General features: G+C 32.7%; 1 protein-coding gene across 1 annotated transcript; it reads left to right on the top strand.

Moving 5' to 3' along the window:
- Positions 1 to 15,628: 15,628 nt before the first annotated feature.
- Positions 15,629 to 20,925, top strand: LOC146924995 (DNA mismatch repair protein MSH5-like). Its single transcript, XM_085709973.1, has 8 exons — positions 15,629 to 16,016; positions 18,420 to 18,451; positions 18,779 to 18,873; positions 19,112 to 19,192; positions 19,266 to 19,338; positions 19,909 to 19,972; positions 20,223 to 20,377; positions 20,499 to 20,925. The coding sequence occupies exons 1-8, from the start codon at positions 15,975 to 15,977 to the stop codon at positions 20,602 to 20,604; spliced, it is 648 nt and encodes a 215-aa protein (XP_085566099.1). The 5' UTR covers positions 15,629 to 15,974; the 3' UTR covers positions 20,605 to 20,925.
- Positions 20,926 to 21,023: the final 98 nt, after the last annotated feature.

Raw genomic sequence — 21,023 nt, 5'->3', positions numbered from 1 at the left:
AATTAATATAAGTCGTTCTCTATTAAACGACAACATGTTCATCAATAAGATAAATCTACTTATAAATTTATTCTCATTGGATTCTTATCTATTTGACATCTTTGTATTATTTTAATACAAAGGTTTATCCATTATGTAAACATATCTCATATATTATCAAACTAATTTCCATAATATATTTCATCAGGTCTACTTAGATAGATACTAAGCGACAACATCTTCACAAAGGGGAAAATTAAATTCACGGGTGAATTTATCAAACAGGTCTACTTGAACAATTTTCAAGTGACAAACACCCCCACATTGAGAAAAATAAGTGGATTTCTATTCAGGTCTACTTGAATGATTTTCAAGTGACAATGGTTCCACAATGAAAAATAAATCTCATAAATATATATTTTTCTCATAACAAAAATTTCATTAAACATCATTGTACTATTTTAATACAATGGATAACCCATGATATATCACTTGAATAACAACAATATATATAAGCAATGCACAATATGAATCAAATAAATTGTTAACCACCGAATTCAGGCTAAAGTTTAAATAAATAAAAATTCAAATAATAATCTAACGATGGCTATTTCCCTGTAAATCATGTTCATCAAACTTCTAATATCACTCACAAAATTTTCAGTTTTAACTAATGATCCAAATGACCGCGACATATCACACTACCAATTATTTCTCATTCAAGAATATATGCAGTTCCAAAAGAATATTAGTAGCAAAAGACTTGACCACATAATTTGGTCTAAAGCAAATCTAGAAAACTATCCACAAAATACATTTCATAGATTTCTCAATCATATATATATATCATATATATCATAAATTTTTCAAATTATAATCCTCATGCATACACACACAAAAATCATCAAAAAAGAATTCTCCCACGGTACATATCATATACACATGAGAACCAAATTAAATTAATATTTGACTAAATTAAAGTTTATCAAAAGATGACTCGGTAATTAATCCACAACAACAAAATATTTATATCTTCTAATTTCACCAAAGTTTTATCATTCCAGGAATAACACAAATTTTAATTTTCAGCTCACAAATCACTACATTTAGTATCAGTCTCTAAACGGAAGGTTTTTTTTCTTTTCTTTTTTCACACATTCACAAAAAAATTAAACTGCTTCTAGGTTATGCAATATAAATACCATATACTTGTTTATGAAAAGTATCACAATTTCACATTTTGATTTTCTTATCATTCTCAGGATGTATATGTAAGCCAATAACCATAACCAATAACCAATGCAGTATATATAACAATCAAATAGCTCATAAAAGATTGTGACATAAAGTAAAAAAAAACATTAAGCATGATTTCAAACTCATTAGCTTTATTAGTGTCCAGCTTAAATATGCAGGTAGATCATGAATTATGTATAGTGACATATAAAATATATGGCACGCCACTATACACACACAAACTTTCATCAATACTAAACATAGTTTAAATGACTTACTTGGCTTATTTAGTAGAACCAGAGGTACCACTCAGTGAGTTTAAAGCAATTAATTTTTACGTCTTTACTTTGCTATTGCTAGGCTTATGCAGCCTTTGTACCCTTTTGCCTCGTAGCCTCCAAGATGCACCAAGGACCGCGTGACACCAATAAATTTCTTAACCTTTCACCAAAACTGAATTACATTGATAGATATCGTAATTAGGCACCAAAAATCATGGAATAAAATCCTTAAGATTGTTGTAAAAATTAGGAATAAATTATTTCTACAAATAATAATCTATCATATAAATAAAAACATCAATTAAATATTAAAGAGAATAAACAAGAGGGATAACAATTAAACTTATCTTTCTTGAAATTGCGGTGATTTGACGTCGGCGAAATCGAAGTAAGCAAACACGAAACAATGAAAAGAGATAACCTGCCAAACAGTAATCCATTATATAACATGAGGCGTGACAAAGTCACTGTCCTTAAGGATTTTATCCGCCTCATAAGCGCATATCCTCCCAGGATACAACATGTGCTTCCCTGATATGAATCATATCAGAGGCGACAGAACAGCTTGAATTTGATAAACACAGGAAATGTTACCCAGGAACTCAATGGTGTTAGACTCATGGAAAAGAGGATGTTTGGACTTTGTGCATGAGTTTTCATATAAATGAAAATTGGTGCTAATTGATATTGAAAGTAAAAGAACGTGACCTCACTATAGGAAAATTGGCAATTAGAGATAGTTAGAAAAATTAGAGATCAAAGCAACTAACATATATATTCTCTCTTCTTCACACAGTTGCCCACACACGTATGTATATCCCAAATACACACAAAAATTAATTCCTATTTATGTGGAAAAATTGAAACTGAAATATGGGAATATAGAGTCAAGCTAAAACGGTTTAAAGCCATAAAAATAGGAATCAATAAAAACGTTTAGGCAGCATAAGTAACCGTTTTTGTTTTAGAGAAAAATAAGGTATGACCAAGCTGTATTAATGCCACGTTCAAGAGATATAACGGAAAGACAATTACAAAGATTTTTGAATTAAAACATGGGCATAAGACCAAGTCAAAATAATAAATAATAATAATGTGATAATAATTTTCTATTAACTATATATTATAAAACTTTTGATGAATCCAATGAGAATATATCTATAAGTAGATTTATCTTATTGATGAACATGTTGTCGTTTAATAGAGAACGACTTATATTAATTTATTGTGTAATCCGAGTTTATTTTTATAGACTTGATGAAATAAGAGGTAATTGACTTAGAGACGTCTTAGTCAATATTTGTGAATTAAGCGGATCCGTATATAAAACCCCTTGGGAAGAAATTTAGGGAAATGAGACTTTGCCACTCGAATACGACAAGTAATGGGAACCCAACCTTTGTGATTGGAGATCCCATGAAGAAGGTTCAATGGGTAAAAACAAGTTACTTGTTAGTTCTGTTAGCACTAAAATAACGTTGTCTCATTCCTATAGTGTATGATAATGGATGAGATGTGCTAAATAATATAAAATTGATGGGTAAGCTTTAAAAGCTTTTAATGATTACCATAAGCCCTTATGGGTGGTGTATGATTGTAGTATACACTAGATGGAATCACCTATATGAGTGTCAAGTGGGGCCGCTTGCATGAGACTGTGGCGGGTCTCTAGAGCACTCATGAATACCAGGCACGCGCACGGCCTATTAGCGCACAACCGCGTAACAGCAAGAATTGTGGGGGTGTAATGTGATTGTGAGACCTCTTGCATACAACAAGTGTCTTGGGTTCCATAGCTTGCTAAACCAATTCACTGTGTGTTAAGTCTCATTAGTCTAGGACGGGTTCCATAGCTTGCTACACCGTTCCGATGCATTACATCTACGATGTTTACCCAGGAAAACTCTTTTTAACCTTTTTGTTTAACTTTTGAAATATGTGGGGGATTGTTGTAATTTTTGGGTTTTATTTTATTTCAAAAGTTAATGTAATTAACTATTATTATTTAAGCACATTTACTTGTTTACTGAGCCAAATGCAGTTATATTTTCTTTCCAACGTGCACAATTGAATAGCTATTATTAAGGCTTTATTTTTGCATGACAAAGAATTCTTTTTACTAGCTTGAAAAAAAAAAAAAAAATCTTTTTACGGAAACAAATAGGGGTGAAGCCTTTGATCAGTAGCAAGAAAAACACTCCTCTCCCAAAACGATAAACAAAATTGGTTTTCTCTCCTCTCAAAAATATTGACTTTCTTGGGTTACATCTCCTGCTATCTTTGAGATAGATTCAAGCTGTTCTGTCACCTCTGATGTGATTCATATCAGGGAAGAACATGTTGTATCCTGGGAGGATATGCGCTTATGAGGCGGATAAATCCTTAAGGACAGTGGCTTTGTCACGCCTCATGTTATATAACGGTTTAGTGTTTGGCAGATTATCACTTTCATGGTTTCGTGTTTGTTCACTTCACCGTTACCGACGTCAAGTCACCGCAATCACCGCAATTTCAAGAAAGATAAGTTTACTTGTTATCCCTCTTGTTTATTCTCTTTAATATTTAATTGATGCTTTTATTTATATGATAGATTATTATTTGTAGAAATAATTTATTCCTAATTTTTACAACATTTTCTACTTCTTCTCCATTCTCTCCTTTCTCATTCTTCAAATCTGTTCTAATCAATCAAGCATTGATGGTTGTGTTCATGTAAGTTTCATTTACTATTTTTTCTTACGAGTAGTTAAAGAACGAAAATCATTCTCAGATCTGTTTTTGTTTTTGTAGGAATATGAATTCAACGAAGGCCATTGCAATTTCTGTTATTTTAAGCATGCTTGTTGGAAAAGAACTTCTTGAAATTGACTATGGAGCTATGTTGTTCAAAATCTTCTTCGTTTTACTCTACAAGGAGTTCAAGGGAGTTTTCTTCACGTCTTTCAAGAAATTGCTCAATCATTTGTTCTCCTTCTACTTTAGACTCTGATTTTTCGTTGTGAGTTGCTAGGATTTTGGTGCTTTTCCTCGACGGGATTCATGTTAATCAAATACTAAGATGATACATTGATTTACCAAAAAAGTGATTTCACTGTTTGTGCCAAAAAAATACATCATAATCAGGCCCATAATCACCACTGTGATTTCTGATTTACACAAAATGCATATATTATTTATAATATTTCTAATATAATTTATGTTAGGGTTAATTATGTTTCTAGTCCCTATAAAATAGCGACCTTGTAAGTTTAGTCCCTACTTAATTTTAATAGCATTTTTAGTCCCTAATTTTGTTTTTCTGCACTGAGTATTAGTCCCTACTCAATTCAAATTTGTTTAATTTATGCTTAAACTCTTAAATTTTTGAACAATTTTTTGCAAACATGTTTAGAACATTACTAAAAGTTCGTCCGCAAAAAATTATCGCAAAATTTGATTTCTACATCCAGATTTTATTACTTTTTATCTTTAACTTTTGTCGTTTTAAAAAATTCATATTTAATTCATTTCATGTCAGAAAATTCTAAATTTTAGTAAACGAACCTTTCATAGTGTTCTAATCTTGTCTCAAAAAAATCGTTCAAAAATTTAAGAGTTTAAGGATAATTAATCAAACTTTGTTTTAGCAGGGACTAAAATTATAAGTAATTTTTTTTTATAGGGACTAAAAATGCTATTAAAATTAAGTAGGGACTAAACTTACAAGATCGCTATTTTATAGGGACTAGAAACATAATTAACCCTAATATTGCCTTTAATTTTGTTATTATAGAAAAATATAAAAATGGTAATAGATTTTGAAATAGGTTATTTCTCCTTGTATGAGAAGGTGGCAACTGAAAATGGCAATAAAAATGGCGCGTGGTTGGAATGTGGAACCACGCGCTCTCTGTCTATTACTAGCTTCTTCTTCTGCGAGTTCACTTACTCACTCATAGTCACCCACCAGTTCTAGCAAAACAAAGAATTATAAGCGAGAGTCCAATCCAACAATGTGTCACCTTTGCAAAAGCTTCGCCGCTATAATAGCTCTGATTGTCATCATCTTTGTTCTGCTTGCACTTGCACACGCCACCAATCGTGGTAAACAGTTCCCGAGTTTCCGAGTCGAGTCAGCATCACTCAACCAACTAACCATAAATGGCAGTAGGATATTAGAGACCGAGAAAATGAGTGCCTCATTGAACATAACACTCTCAGTCTCCGACCCATACCAGTATCTAAGTATCTCATACCAAGAAACACTCAATGCAGATGTATTTTACAGAGATGAATATGGTGACGTCACTCTCAATACATCAACTATTCAACCTTTCAACGGCAGCATGACTGAGCTGAAGCTGAAAGTAGACTCGTATGAGCCACTTCACTTGGTCGAGAGCATTGTTCGGAGCCGCCGTGAACATGGAAGGGTTGAATTCGGGCTCAAAGTGTTCACTTCCATCCGGCGGTTCAAGAAGCATATCTTTGTTTCCAATCGGAAACATTTGAAGTATGTTTGCTACCCACTAAGCTTTGGAATTTCGAAAAATGTCTACAATTCAACCCCAGTTGCTCTACTTCAAGGTGTAACATGCACCAGAACTTAATTATTTATATGTATATTTTCAAGACTTAGTACCTGGCTTTGTGATCTTTAATTGTAGGAGTTCTTGTAACTCTAGGACGCAGACAGCTATGTGATTTAATTCCAATGTTAATTGTGTATTAGATCATTGTGGCTGCCCATGTTTAAGTTTGTTCCTCCAATATTAATTAAGTTTGTTTAAGTTCTTGTAACTCTGGGAAAAACTATGATATAATTTCACAAAAGTTTGCAGTACAGCATTTACCTTTTTTTCACATGAACCAAAAGTGTAAAATTCCTTAATTTGTAACCTGAGCGCAGCATGTGATGTAAATACTAGTAGTAGCTAGGCTAACGTGTTTTGCAATTACTATCATCATTAATTGGAGATGTCCATGACATTGAATAAGTGTTAACATTTCAGTAAAAAAACACGACAAAGTTACGTTGAAAAGTTAAAATACACAAATTTGAAGATTGAATGTGGTCTTTGGGGTGAAGGTGGCAGTGACGGTTATGATCCGAGGAGGATTGGCAATGGTCAAAATGTTGAGTGCTATGTATGGTTCGGATATTTTATATTTTGATCAATCCGAATCTATCAATCTTGTGGTGGAAATGTTTGTGTGGAGTGAGTTCGACGGGACAAGGATTGGGCGATTGGTTCGTTGGTGCTTTGGTAGAAAAAGTTAGCCGATGGTGGAGACACCCCGGTTTGGTCTTTCCTAGATTAGTGTCGATTATTTGCCGAGTGTGCTATCTTGAATACGGGGGCGTGGGTGAATAATGTTTGGCTTGGAAGTTCCGTTGGAGCGTTTGTTTGTTTGTTTGTTTGTTTGTTTGGAAGGGAGAACAACTAGCAAACTTGGGTGCAATTCAACCGTCTTGCTTGGTGCATCCAAGGGATACTTGAAAAAACTTATTTTTATGGTGAGGTCTAGAGTGGGCCACCTTTTTAATTGATCAACAATGGATCAATCCTTAAAAATTATTGGAAATTTTAACAACTAACGATACTCTTTAAAAAAAAAAAAATAGATCACGATCATCTTCGTCTTCATGAATAAGGTGGAGATTTGATTGATGATTTGATGTCAATTCAATATGATAATATTTTTTTATTATATTTATCGAATCGATATCTATTAAGTCACTATTTTAATCATATATTTTTTTCGTTTCTAATGTCTATTTCTAAGAAATAATGTTTGTTAGTGTTTTAAGCATTTTTGATATGGCATTAACCAGTTCGGTCTTTCTTAGATTACTTTCAATTACTTTGCAAGGAGTGTGCTATCTCGGATATGGGGAGTGTTCCATTGGAGAAGACATTTGTATGTTTGTTTTGGAGGAAGGACAACTTGCAAACTTGTTAGGTGCAACTCAACCGCCTTGATTGGTTAACAGATGAGTGGTTGTGTACTTTAACAATGGGATGTAACTACACGGATCTCTTGATGTATCTTTTCTTATGCAAAAAAAGAACCCAACCTCTTTTCTTATGCAAGGAATTTTGAATTGTGCATAAATTAAAAAATGATGATCAATAATGGGTATGAAGAAATTTGATGAAGTCTCTCCTTTCTCCTTTTGGTAGAGTAATGATAGTCTTAGACTTAGTTTTCTTCTATATTTTCCTTAATGCTTCTATGTACTAAGAATATCAAATTTAATTGAATTCACATCTATCAATTCTACATTTCATTTCATAGATAACTTGCAATTATATCCAATTATTACACTATTAATTTTGCAAACCCTTACATAAATATGCTTGTATTCGGCTATATTTACTGAATCAGTATATCTATTAAATCACTATTTTCAATCATATAAAAATGACTATTAACGTCTAAGAGACATCGTCGTTGGTGTTTTAAGCATTTTTGAAGTTTGTCCATGGCACACATGTTCCATATTAGAATTTATCTTTTTTTATTATTGTTATATTTTGAGGCATTTGTTCAAGTAAATTACATGTTGTCAAAAAATAAGTAAATTATAGAAAAATATTAATTACATAAGTAGATGTAAGGGAAAAAAAACTAATTTCGTTAAGTAGGTTAAATAATAATTTTAATGTGAAAATTATGTTTAGAGTCAAAAACTACAAATCACATCAAACTTGAATCAAATATCAATTCAAAATACAAAATCAATTTTTAATTGACATCACAAACAAATGTTAAAATCAATTTTTTGTGTTTAGAGTCACTTTTGATTCTCCTTGTCCTAAAACCATACGAAATAAGCATATGTCTAGAAATACGGTGATCACTCATAGACGCACATCAATCAAATTTAACGCTCCATGTTGTAGCTTCTACCTTGACGTGCATTTGGACGTGCCATCAGGGGCGGAGCCACTTAAGGCTGAGGGTGTGCACCTGCACACCCTGGAATTTCCAAATTTACCCCTACTATCATGCTTTACTTCCATTTGCACACCCTGAATTTTGATTGTTGCACCAATCCAACGGCTTTCTCATTTTAAGGCTGACGCATAACAAGTTTTAGTAGTTGCAGTACTTGCCTTTTACATATTAAAACTGACATTTGCTAGCTATATATGTGTTTAGTACTCCTATGTATTTTTTCTGGTTATTTATCATTTTGTTTGGTTGCTTTTTATTTTCAACTAAATGTTGCATAAGTGAAGAGGCCAAGTCTCCATCCCAAGACCTGAGCTTCTACTAAAATAAGTATTGCCACTACACCAAACTAAAACTTGCTTAGATACCTCGCAAACAATTAATATAACATAGAGTATGCTTAAACTTTTTGTGAGGCATGAGTTATCCTTTGAAAAATTGTGAGTATCCTCTCAACACTAATGAAAATTAGCAGCATATAAATCACAAATATGTAAAGTAATTTTAATTCACTTTACATGTATATTTTAAATTTGGAAATCCAAACATTATGTTTTTATCATACAAATTATATAATTATTAATGGAGTTGAAATTTTTTGCACCCCTTGAGTCAGGGTCCTGGTTACGCCACTGCGTGCCATCATGGCAATTTCAAACACAAACTAAATATAATGGTGGGTATTGACATGATGCTTCATTTCGAGTAATTGGCTTATCCATGGAAGTCATACTAGAATGAAACAACTGAATGTTCGAGTGTATGTAAAAATTGTCTTGCTTATCATACAGTGTAGTAAGAGATTTTATAAAAAGACGATTATAAACATCATGACAACAATATAGGACTTCCATAAAAAGAACTGGTCTAAACTCCAAAACTTTTGCACAATTTAGAGAATTTTCCTGAATGGATCCAATGTTCAAAACAATAAAATGCCATAACAAATTATAATTAAACCATCATTGAAGATCATAATAATGTTTTCAATGTTCAATGAAGATCATAATGTTCTGAAAAATAGATAACTTGTTGGTTGAATTGTAAAGTTCCATGACTAGTGTAGTAAGAAATAGTAGAAAATTATATGGTCTTGGTAACAAGTGTTCTAAAGACATTCTTCAATTAAAAAATTATTTATTGAAAATGTCTAATATTTTAATTTTTTGATGCATTAAATGTACAAATTTCTATAATAAAAATATACTTTTCTTAAGAGAACCAAATTGTTGCCACAAATCATAATCTGGCTGTTAATTAGTTTGATGTGCCTACCAAGGAAGTGCTCTCCTATGTTTGATCACATAATTGATGACCAAGTAAGCACGTGCCCTTCATTATTATTGCCTTCTTCATTTGTAAACTGAGCCAATAGCTCAGTGTTTCTAAATATAACCACAAGGAAAGTGCGATGTAATTTCCTTCATCCGTCATATTACTACACCTAACTAGCTGAACAACATTAATTGAATTCTTTCCCTTCACAAAAAAAAAAATAATTGAATTCTTGATATGCCTTTTTTTCATCATATATATGCTCATACTCAATTGACTGTCCTGGTTTTGAATGGCTCCTAATATGCATATAGTTTTTCATTTTATGAAAGAATAAAAAAAATGTTCATCCATTGATTTAAAAATGTACTGGTTGAATGAAATATTGACATGTCTTTTTTATACCCAAAAATATTGATAGGTCTTAGAGAATACATTTTGTGTTCAATGGATTGAAAAATTCATTGAGATCATTTAGAGTCATTGTTTTCAATATATTAGTATAATGTATCCTAATATTTTAAGGAAAATACTAACTTGTGTGTTTATGACATCATGAGTAGCTATTTAATATATTTCTTTGCCTTGTTCAGAATTTGCTAGTAAGTGCTTAATTAAATACCTAATATTATTTTTTTTCAAAATGCTCAAACTAGCGAGCACATGTCCATCACTATCAGATGTCTTCATTTGTAAACTCATGCATTTTACTCACATTTCTAAATATAAGCAAAAGCAAAACGAGACTTAATTTCCAAGCTCTTACATTTCTACCCTTTGTGTAGCTAAACACCTTGATCATTTATGCTCTCTCTCTCTCTATATATAATAGTAGCAAAATAGAAACCAAACAACAACATCATGAACTCCTCCAATCCAACTATGCCTTCACGAGAATCACGACGTGAATGCTCCTTCACTGATCTTGCAATCTTCCTTTTCATCACCCTTTGTTTCATCTATTTCATGGTTTGGATGTTAGTCGCCACCCTAGCAGAATACCCAAATGTCCGTGTGGACTCAGGCTCACTCAGCTCCTTCAAAGTAAGCAACACCACAAAACTCTCAGCCGAATGGAACATAAAACTCACTGTTTCAAACCCTAACCACCATCTGAGAATTTCCTACCATCACGATGCATTTCATGGCAAGATATTTTACAGGGATCAGCAAGGACGTCCTGACAACGATATCACTCTCGAAACGTCAACTTTGCAATCATTTTTCAACGGCAACAACAACATGGTCCAGATTAAATTGAAGGTAGACACGTATGTGGGATCCTACGTGGCGGAGAAAATTGATCTGAGCCGTCGCAATCATGGAATGGTTGAATTTGGACTCGTTGTTTCGACTTCGATGAGATTCAAAAGTTATTTCTTCGTCTTTTCGGGCTCCGAGTCTTCAAATGTTTGCTATCCGCTCAGGTTTGAAATTTCTCAAAATGTCTACAATGCAACCCCTGGTATTCTATTGCAAGGTGTAACCTGCTACTAGGATTAAGTATAATTGAGATGGAGTATCCCACTTAGTTATAGGAATGTGTTTGCATTTAGCTAGGGATCTCAATTTATAAACTATTAATTAATATTTACATTTAAATATTTCAAAGTCTTGGGAAGTTAGGATGTGGGATTTCTTGTTAGTTGTAACTCTGGGACAATTATCTGCAGGTGTTGTTCCAGTATCAAGTGTGTGTGTGTGCTTATCATAAATTCATGTAATGCTCTATTATTGACCAACTTTATTTTTATATTGTCATCAAATCATAATTTTGCAAATTTTATAACATGTTATGATAATAAAAGTGTGAAGAAACATTTGATTTGATTTTATATTCCTTTCTAAAAATCAAACCAAAATCACTCTAGTGGTTAGTGGTATTTACATTTTTGTTTGGATAAAGTTGTGACTTCTCTTCTATTTTTTTTATAACATATAGTTATGAGTTTTCTTTCTCGATCTCAAGTTAGTATGTGAAAACCTGAGTAAAACATTAGTTTGAGATTGTAAGACTGTATTCACTTAATTTACGATTTTTTTGGACAAAATTAGGTATCATGTTGGTCAATAAAAAACAGAGTAAAAAGTTAATTATGTTAATAAAGTCAGGGTGTTAAATTTTGATATGCACATATATATATAGAGAGAGAGCAATAAATTGTTAAATTGAAGTAGAAGACAACTCAATTTTACTCTAGAACATATAAATACGTTAGTTGACATTTTTTTTTTAATAAAGTGGGTGACATTTTTAGGGACTATAATGATATTTAGTTTACAATACTATAGATATAGAAGAGGCTTTCTGTTCTCCTCCCTTCCGGCCTGGCTCCTCCGGTTCCTCCTTGTTTCTCCTTTGTCCTTGCAGGTGTTCCGGTGGAGTGGCTCTTCTGTTTTTGGCGGCTTTTATTTTTGGTGTTTTTGGGGTTTTTTTTTGTGTTTTTCTGGTGTGCCATTGGTCTGCCCCTGCTCTTGTTCTGGGGCTTTTGGGGTTTTCCTGGGGGTCGGCGCTCTTAGAGGGCCCTTGAGCTCCCTTTGGTGTATTTGTACAGTTTCTCTTTTCTGTTTATCTATTTATATAATTATCTTTGCCATTCAAAAAAAAAAAAAAAAGATATAGAAGAGGCTTGTTAAAAAAAAAATACTATAGAAGAGTTTAAAATTAAGTAAATAATATTAGAGATACATTTATCGTAGATTTATAAAGAAAAACAAGCTTAGCAATTTATACTATAGAAAACTATATTGATGCAATATTAAATTTTGGATACGTGAGTGTTTGGTTTGATGTTTAAGGTTGAAAACTTGCGCCCATATATGACTTTACTTGATTTCAAATAAGCTACAATCTCGAGCTTCCACATTAACTTAGGTTTTCATTGTAATTTTGTCTATTATGATGTCATACCAAACATTCAAATAGTCTAAGTAGTTACACGTATACACTTTAAGTTTTGAGAAGTGAAAATCATGTTACAACTATCAATTGAGTTATACTTGCGAGATAGCACATATCTTAAAAGTTACCACTGTTAGCCTGATTTTGTGATTGGATCTTTTTTTGTATAAACTATGATTGGGCTTTATGAGACAAGTCCATTCCCCTTAGGCTACTTTTTTTGCTAAATTCTTGCTATTTTTTTTCTAAATTCTCGTGTAGAGAATGAGAGAAAATTGCACAAACTTGATTAACTTGTTTTATTATTTTTGTTAATTCGTTAAATTTTTCTTAACGAACCTATATTGTTTTTCCTAATTTCTTGTAACACTATATTTCTTGTTTATAGGTCTGTCAAAAAATGCTACTCTAGTTGTAGGGAATTTGTTAGATTATGAATGCCCTAAAAATAAGAATGTCATTAAAGGTCTTAATCTTTCAAGTCATTCTCTTATTCGAGTTGAACCTAATTTAGTTGAAGAATGTGAAGAAAGGTATGCTAGTTTTGTCTCTTCTCAGAGTCTTCTTATCACCATGTTACTTTCTAATTCAAATTTCTATATGCATGAATCACTTGCTTTCTCTGTTTTAAATTTCTTATGTGCAATGTCTATTGTCTATGGGTAAAATTATCATTGACACTAATAACCTCAGCATTTTCTCACAAGCAACCCATATTACGATTCTCATGTTGTTATGTTGTTAGTAAATATTGTCATAATCGGGCCCCTATATATATATATATATATATATATATATATATATATATATATATATATATATATATATATATATATATATATATATATATATATATATATATATATATATATATATATATGCCATCGTGTCTCGCCAAATGATGCAATGCGACGTGAGCTTGTTAAACTTAATGTTACCAATAAATTTTCTTGGTTCAAGCTACTAGGTGTGTATCCATCTTTTCTTTAGAAAGGTGCCATTCTATTTGATAATGCTAATATATGGAACACTCATCAAAGAATTTTGTTGTTTTGTTAACTTATGATTGCTTCAATATATCTCACAATGTATCTATCTCCTATTCCAAACTCAAGTTAAACTATTTCTCTTGTTGCCATAAATCACCATGACTAGCTATTAATTTGCATTGATGAGAAATGGCTATCTTTGAACACATGATGACCAAACCTAGCTGGCAAGTACATATCCATCATTTTCAATTAGGCCTTCATTTGTAAACCTGGACATATTGCTATGCATATCTAAATATAAACCAAAAGAAAATGCGAGGAAATTTCTCTAACATCACACTAGTACACTATCTACCTACCTAGCTAAACACCATTTAATTTATCATGTCACACTAATATCAGTTATTAAATGTTGTAGCAAAATAGAAACAAACATTCATTCAAGCTTAATTATCAGCACTAACTAGAGCACCACTTCCTCCAATCCAACAATGAATTCCTTCTACTTCTTGGCTGCTCTGGCCGCCCTAGGGTTCATCTATTTCGTGGCTGCACTCATCGTTGGTGAGAATGCACATTACCCAAATTTTCAAGTCGGCTCGGCCTCAATCAATTCGCTAACCATAAACAACGCCACAAAACTCACTGCCGAATTGAACATCACACTCTCTGTGTCAAACCCCAACCACTTTCTGCGAATATCATACCACCACGACGAATTCCATGTCAAGGTGTTTTACACTGACCAGGAACACGTCATTCTTGACAACACATCAACTCTGCGGCAATCTAATTTCAACGGCAGCAGTGTCATTGAGATGAAACTGAAGGTAGACACGTATTCAGGTTCCTATGTGGCGGATGGCATTGATCAGAGCTGCCGTAAACATGGAATGGTCGAATTCGGTCTCACAATGCTGACTTCGATTATGTTCAAAAATAAATTATTCTTCCTTTATAGCTGGGAGACCGTGAAGGTTGTTTGCAACCCTATCAGGTTTGCGATTTCGCCAAACGTATACAACACAACCCCTGGAATAGTATCGCAACCTTTAACATGTACCTGCGGCCCTCCACAAATTAGTAGTACTATTAATTAGTTATAGGAATGTGTGTGCAGTTGGCTTGTGTTCTTACTCTATGAATTATAATATATTTCAAGACTTAGTATGTTCTTTGACAATGTGATCTTCTTTATGTTTATAATATTTTATTTTATGTTTCAGCTTCTTTTTTTTTTTTTTTGAAGGATATGTTTCAGCTTCTTATCGACAAAATTAGTGTTATTTAAATAAAAAGTTCATATCCCTAAAATTGGTTGGGAATGATTGATCTTTGTTGGCAATGTTAATGTAGTATTTGTTTAAACATTTAAAAAGTGAGAGAGCAACCAAGTCACTGCCTTCCTCACAAATATAATTTTGCATTCTGAAAAAATAGCATATAATAGTCCTTAATTCATCATGTTTCTAAAAATAAAACGGGAATTTTCTTTCTTCATGTGTTTTTAAAAATCCCATAGTTTTATTTTTTAAACAAAATTATCCTTTCCTGAACAAAATCTGTTGTGTAGTTTCTACCTAAGTAGTAAAAGTATAAACTCAGAAGTGTAGATCCGGCCAGATATATACGATACACTGTTAATTAATTGTAAATTATTTGTTTTACATAAAATTAATTGTAAATTAATAGCTCCCATTTCAATGAGATTTTAATTGTGAGTTGTTAAGTGTCACTACAATTGCCTCATAAAGAAAAGTTTGCCACTTCAAGTGTGTGAATGTGATGCTAATAAGTACTACTAGTAATAACATGGTTTTGCACTTTATTAGATGCCATTATTTTGAATATTTTTTGAGAAGTTGTGTAGAACTTTGTGTGTTCAAAAGAAAACAAAGTTAATTTCCGAAAAAAGAAAATAGACAAAGCTATGGTATCTCATGGAAAATTATGCCTCTGTTTGGTTTTGCGTCTACTATTTTCACCTTAACCCGAATTTAGGACAGTAGAAGCTCCGTTTTGTAGATTCTTGTAAACCTCGACAAAATTAACACCTGACGTTGGTCGAGCCTCCAAACGCCAAACCAAAACAGACTTTTTTTTTGGTCGAGCCTCTAACCCGATAGTTTGATTGTGTTGGGCCTATATGACACAAGCCCATGATTTTTGAAGCTTCAAACGACGTCGTATCAGATTCAGATTCAGATTTTCCATCGCTTTCCAGTATAAGTTTCCCTCATTTCGATTTTCCCCCGCTCAAATCTCGTTACTTTCTTTCTCTTTCTCGCATTTTCGTTTTTCACTTTCACTTCAAATTTTCTCGCTCCTTCGTTTTCTTGCTGCGCTCAGAAACAAGATCGATCGCTGAAAATGGAGGATATGGATGATGAGATGATCGATGAGGTTCCTCAGGTTCGTTCATCTCTCGCGCTACTTTTTCTTCTAAATTTTCTTACTGCCTAGAAAATGAGAGAAAATTCCACAAACTGATTAACTCGTTTTACTTTTTTCTTAACAATCACATTACGGAACAACACGCACTGTGTTTTAGATCAATGAGGTTGAAATTTGAATCGGTGCAAATGATCCCTGATATTAACGAGATTATTGTGTTTTTATGCAGAATCAGGAAAAATTAACCGTTAATTTGTAGATAATAACGCTCTATAACCGTTTAAATTGATGAAATGAAGTTGAAACTGGAATTGACGGTGTTTGAACATACTATTTGTGATTATTCTATATTCGCTATGTTCATATCTCCAAATAACTAACACTTCGCTATTTGATGATGATGATTTTTATTATAATGATATATCTAACCATATTAGTGACTACTTTAGCTAGATTTATCATAATAATGTATTTCAAGCAGTAATAAGTTTCGACTTCTGATGTAAGGTGTGTTCAGTGTTTAACATGTGTAAGTGTGCGACACCGACACATGTGTGTGTTCAGTGTTTAACATTTGTAAGTGTGCGACACCGACACATGTGATTATGTTCAATTAATTTGTTTATTTAAAAAATTTACCAGTGTCCATGTCAATGTCGTGTTTGGTGTATGTTTCAGTGCTTCATAGATAATAAGTCACAGTAGTTAGTCGTTTATGTTGGAGTTGTGGCCTCTTGTGCTTCCGAATTAACAGTAACTACTAACTAGAATTTATAAATTAAGGAAGAATTCGTTTCAATTTCGTGACGTGATTTCTTTAGTGCAAAAAATTTCATAACATGTTTTATATAAGCAGTAAGCTGACAAGTATATATTCCCAAGGTCTTTGTTAAGTACAAAAATGTAATTTAAGTTTGGGGTTTGCTACAATAGACCCACTTTATTTCATGAAGGTCTATTTTAGCAAGGTGCACCTTTTCACTTGGACATAAATGGCCATGCTTTTGTTTTTTGAGAGATAGAAAAGGAAGGGACAAAGATGTAATTCAGCTTTAGTCTTTAATGTTTTTTTTTTGTTTTTTGACTGAAATCATTTATGGTTTTTATCTCCTTTTTTATGTTCTTCTCTCTCTCTTACGGTCTCTCTCTCTCTCTCTCTCTCTCTCAGAGTTGTAGATTACCTTCTTCTATTCTTCTTCCAAGTTTTGTGAATTGCCATCGCCACCTTCAAAACAAGTTTCCCTAATCACAAAGTTCATGGCAGAAACAAAATTCATTGAAACCGAATTGAATCCATGATAAAAAATAAAAATTTCAATACTTTTAACTAACATTGATCCAATTTTTTGAATCAAACTCTCAAGTAAAAAAATAAGGGAAACAATAAGTAAAGAATAAAAAAACAAGAATTTTTGTTCTTATTTCAATCTGAGTTACAGGATCCCATATGGGTTTAAGGTTGTTTGAAGAGATATAATCAATGGTGGGTTTCAACCGGAATTCATTTTCATCATCGGAAGTTCAACGTTGTTGTTGTTTTTTCGTTGCGGCACTAAAAGGAGATTAAGGAACTTATAGGTGTAAAGGCACTACTGATAGGTACCATTTTGATTGCTAAGTTTGAGTGTGGGCCTATGATTTGTCTTCCTGCTGTCCACTCCTAATCCCCCCAGAACATAATAGGAGCATATAGACAATGTCATACAAGCTCAATAGCTCATACCAAATCCAAATACAGAGAATGGCGAGAGAAGAAGAATAGCAAAAGAATGGCGAGAGAAGAAGAATAGCAAAAGAGAAGGAAGAAAGAGAAAGATGGACTGTGTAGATCTCGTAAAACTAAAATGAAAATCTAACATTTAATTGGAAATTACATTTGTATCCTTTAGTATTAATTTTCTCAAAAAACAAAAACATGGACATTTATGTCCAAGGGAAAAGGTGCACCTTGCTAAAATAGACCTTCATGAAATGAGGTGGGTCTATTGTAGCAAACCCCTTTAAGTTTTATATAAGAAGTTATCTGTATATGTTTAATTTTTGAAGTTAGCATATGAAAAACCGAAACTTCTGATGGAAGGCATGTTAAGTGTCCAACATCGGCACGACATCGACACACATGCTTATGTAAATTGAGTTTTATATAAGAATATTTTTTTATGTTTCATTTTTTAAGTTACCATATGAAAATATAAAAATTATTTGCTTGTTTGATCCGCAAATTTTATGATGACAATGTTGTGTTGAATATTTTATTAACCTAGTGGGAAAAGGCTTTAAATTATTTTGTTTGTTAAAATATTTATTTGATTAATATCTTAACCATAAATCTTTATGTATAATTTCTTAGGGATTATGCATAAATGACTCATCAATTTTTCAGTCCTTAGTTTTTACTGGATTTTTTATTTATTTATGTAGGTTTACATGGCCTGCATACAAAATGGTCATAGGTAAGCTTCTTTTAATAGCTCAAATATCTGTTACCACTTGCCAGGAATTGCCAACTAATCTAGAATAACATGGTTTGATAAAAAAACCAAATGATAGTTTCTGTGCATTGGAAGTGAATTTGTGTGAAAAATGATGTTGCAGGAATGTAGTTCAAATTGAGTGACCAACTGTTTCAGAAACATTGATAATTAAAAATAATATATAAATATAAATTGTAATATGTCGAGCGATGGTTAGACAACTATAAATGTGAGTCACGCAAACATCTCTGCCCGAGTTTAAATCGTGTATTCTTTGTTTGATGAGTCATTAAATCTTCTTTACAGAATAGGAGTTTCTTATTATGATTCCAGCCTTCGTCAACTTAATGTGCTTGAAGCTTGGGATGATGGGGACAATGGTTTTTCGGTTATTGATCTCGGTATGCTTTTTTCCCCTCATTGCTGTTGGATTTGCGTTCAGTTTTAGTTGCTATGTTCCTCTGTGTTTCCATACTCCATCATATTTGAAGCTTAAAGCTAAGAGAATTTACGTGTTGTCGTTTCACACTTATTTCATTATTGTGCTTCATGTGCCCCTAATGATCTGTAATTAATGCTTTTCTTATCGGTTATGGTTTGTAATGTACGAATGTCTTTTGGCTTCAATGACTAGTACAGTGAAATATCAAGCAAACCCTCTGGTCATATACACAAGCACTAAATCAGAAGAATCATTTTTGGCTGCTCTGCAACAAAGTGGTAATGTGCACTTCATCTGGTTGAGTGACAAAAATATTGCCCTCGGATCATTTTATCAATTGTAGTTATGCAGATGAAGTAGCTGAGGCTCCTACAGTGAAGCTTGTGAAAAGTTCAATATTCAGCTATGAGCAAGCATGGCACAGGTATTGAAGCAGCTAAGATCTTAGAGAGAATTTTTTATTCAAGTGTTTGCAGTGTATTTGTTAATGATATGTTTAATTCTTGGATCTTGATAGACATTTTTTTGTATAGATCTTTCAGTTCTTTGTTTAAATTTTGTATTGTTATGTGGCATGGTGATGTATATAACATTTAAAATATGAATGTTGAAACTTATCATGCGCAAATGCTCACCCACATGCAAAAGCAACTATGATTATGAGCTTATATTCCATCTTGAATTATTATTTTTTGCTCGTCTTTTAAGCATTGTCTCCCTCTCTCTTTTGACCTAGAAAAGTTATGTTTTCCGATTTTCAGCTTCACTAAGGATAAAGCAAAAGTCTTTACAAAATCTGACTTCTTTTGTACTTGTTCTAATTAACATGCCTAATTTTTTATTGTGATTTGGAATGAGCCTATTCTATGAGAACTTATTTGGTGGATTGTCAATCCAATCATTCAAATAAAAAGAGAAACAAAAATGGAGTGCTGAAATTTCAGCAATCATTTGCTTCTTCATCTTTCACCTCTTCCCCCTCCTGCTTTTACAGATTAATTTACCTTCGGGTGGCGGGAATGGACGATGGATTAGACGTCAAGGAAAGGATTTACTTTGTGAGTTTGAAATTACTACTACTGTAATTTATCATCTTTGTCTCAATATATCTTGATAGTCGATCTTCAAAGCGTCTTAAGATTGTTACTTATAAATGCACATGCTTATATTAATAATGGAAACATATATTCTTTTACTATCTGTTACTTGTATTAAGTCTGGTATGTGAATCATTGTTCCGGTCCTTCCATATATCAATGCAATACTCGTAACAGAATTGCATGTATTTCTGCCCTGTTACAATTGCAGTTGAGTTCCATGATGGACATGGGAAGTGAAGTACAAGTTCGTGCTAGTGGTGGCCTTCTTGCAATATTAGAGAATGAAAGGATTGTAGATACTCTTGAGCAAAAAGAATCTGGAAATACATCAATTACAATAGATTCTTTAGCAGAAATTTCACTGTATCCTTACAATCATTTTACTCATCCTTAAATGCTATCCATATTTTATTCTCCAACTCTGCTATTTGAAAGGAGATAATGTTGAGTTCAACCCGTGTCTTTCTTTAAAGTGGAGATACAGAAATAACTTTATCAAACTTGACGCAGCAGCTCATGAAGCATTACAAATATTCCAGATAGACAAGCACCCAAGCCACATGGGAATTGGTAGAGCAAAAGAAGGGTAGTTGCGGACTAAATCTTATATATATTATACTTTAAAAATGAGTTAACTATCTGAGATAATTTTTCTTAATTGCAGGTTTTCTGTATTTGGAATGCTGAATAAGGTTTGTTGGAGTTGTTTAATTCAATTTAGCGAGTGCCAGTTTCACGCAACACACAAATAATTGTTTATCCTGAATGCAGTGTGTCACTCCAATGGGTAGACGTCTTTTAAGGTGATAAGTAACGACTATTAAACTTGTGAGACTGAATTCGTACACATCTTAAACATCAAAACTTGCAGTAATGTTTTTGTCTTATTCCCATTTCAGACGGTGGTTCTTGAGGCCCATACTTGATCTTGAAGTTCTAAACTACCTTTTGAATTCTGTATCCTTTTATAGTTTATCACATATGGCCTTTTTTGCTTTACAAATCTGCT

The sequence above is a fragment of the Medicago sativa genome, chromosome 5, assembly GCF_051527215.1.
Source record: "Medicago sativa cultivar Bolivia chromosome 5, Bolivia_mono, whole genome shotgun sequence".
NCBI lineage: Eukaryota > Viridiplantae > Streptophyta > Magnoliopsida > Fabales > Fabaceae > Medicago > Medicago sativa.
This window is presented reverse-complemented; position numbering and strand designations above follow the sequence as displayed.

Excerpts from the sequence above, each read along its gene's own strand:
- LOC146924995 (XM_085709973.1), top strand. The coding sequence starts at position 15,975 with ATGGAGGATATGGATGATGAGATGATCGATGAGGTTCCTCAG. Across the intron at positions 19,339-19,908 it reads TATGAGCAAGCATGGCACAG|ATTAATTTACCTTCGGGTGG; the intron begins GTATTGAAGCAG and ends CTGCTTTTACAG. Across the intron at positions 20,378-20,498 it reads TCTTTAGCAGAAATTTCACT|AAATAACTTTATCAAACTTG; the intron begins GTATCCTTACAA and ends GTGGAGATACAG.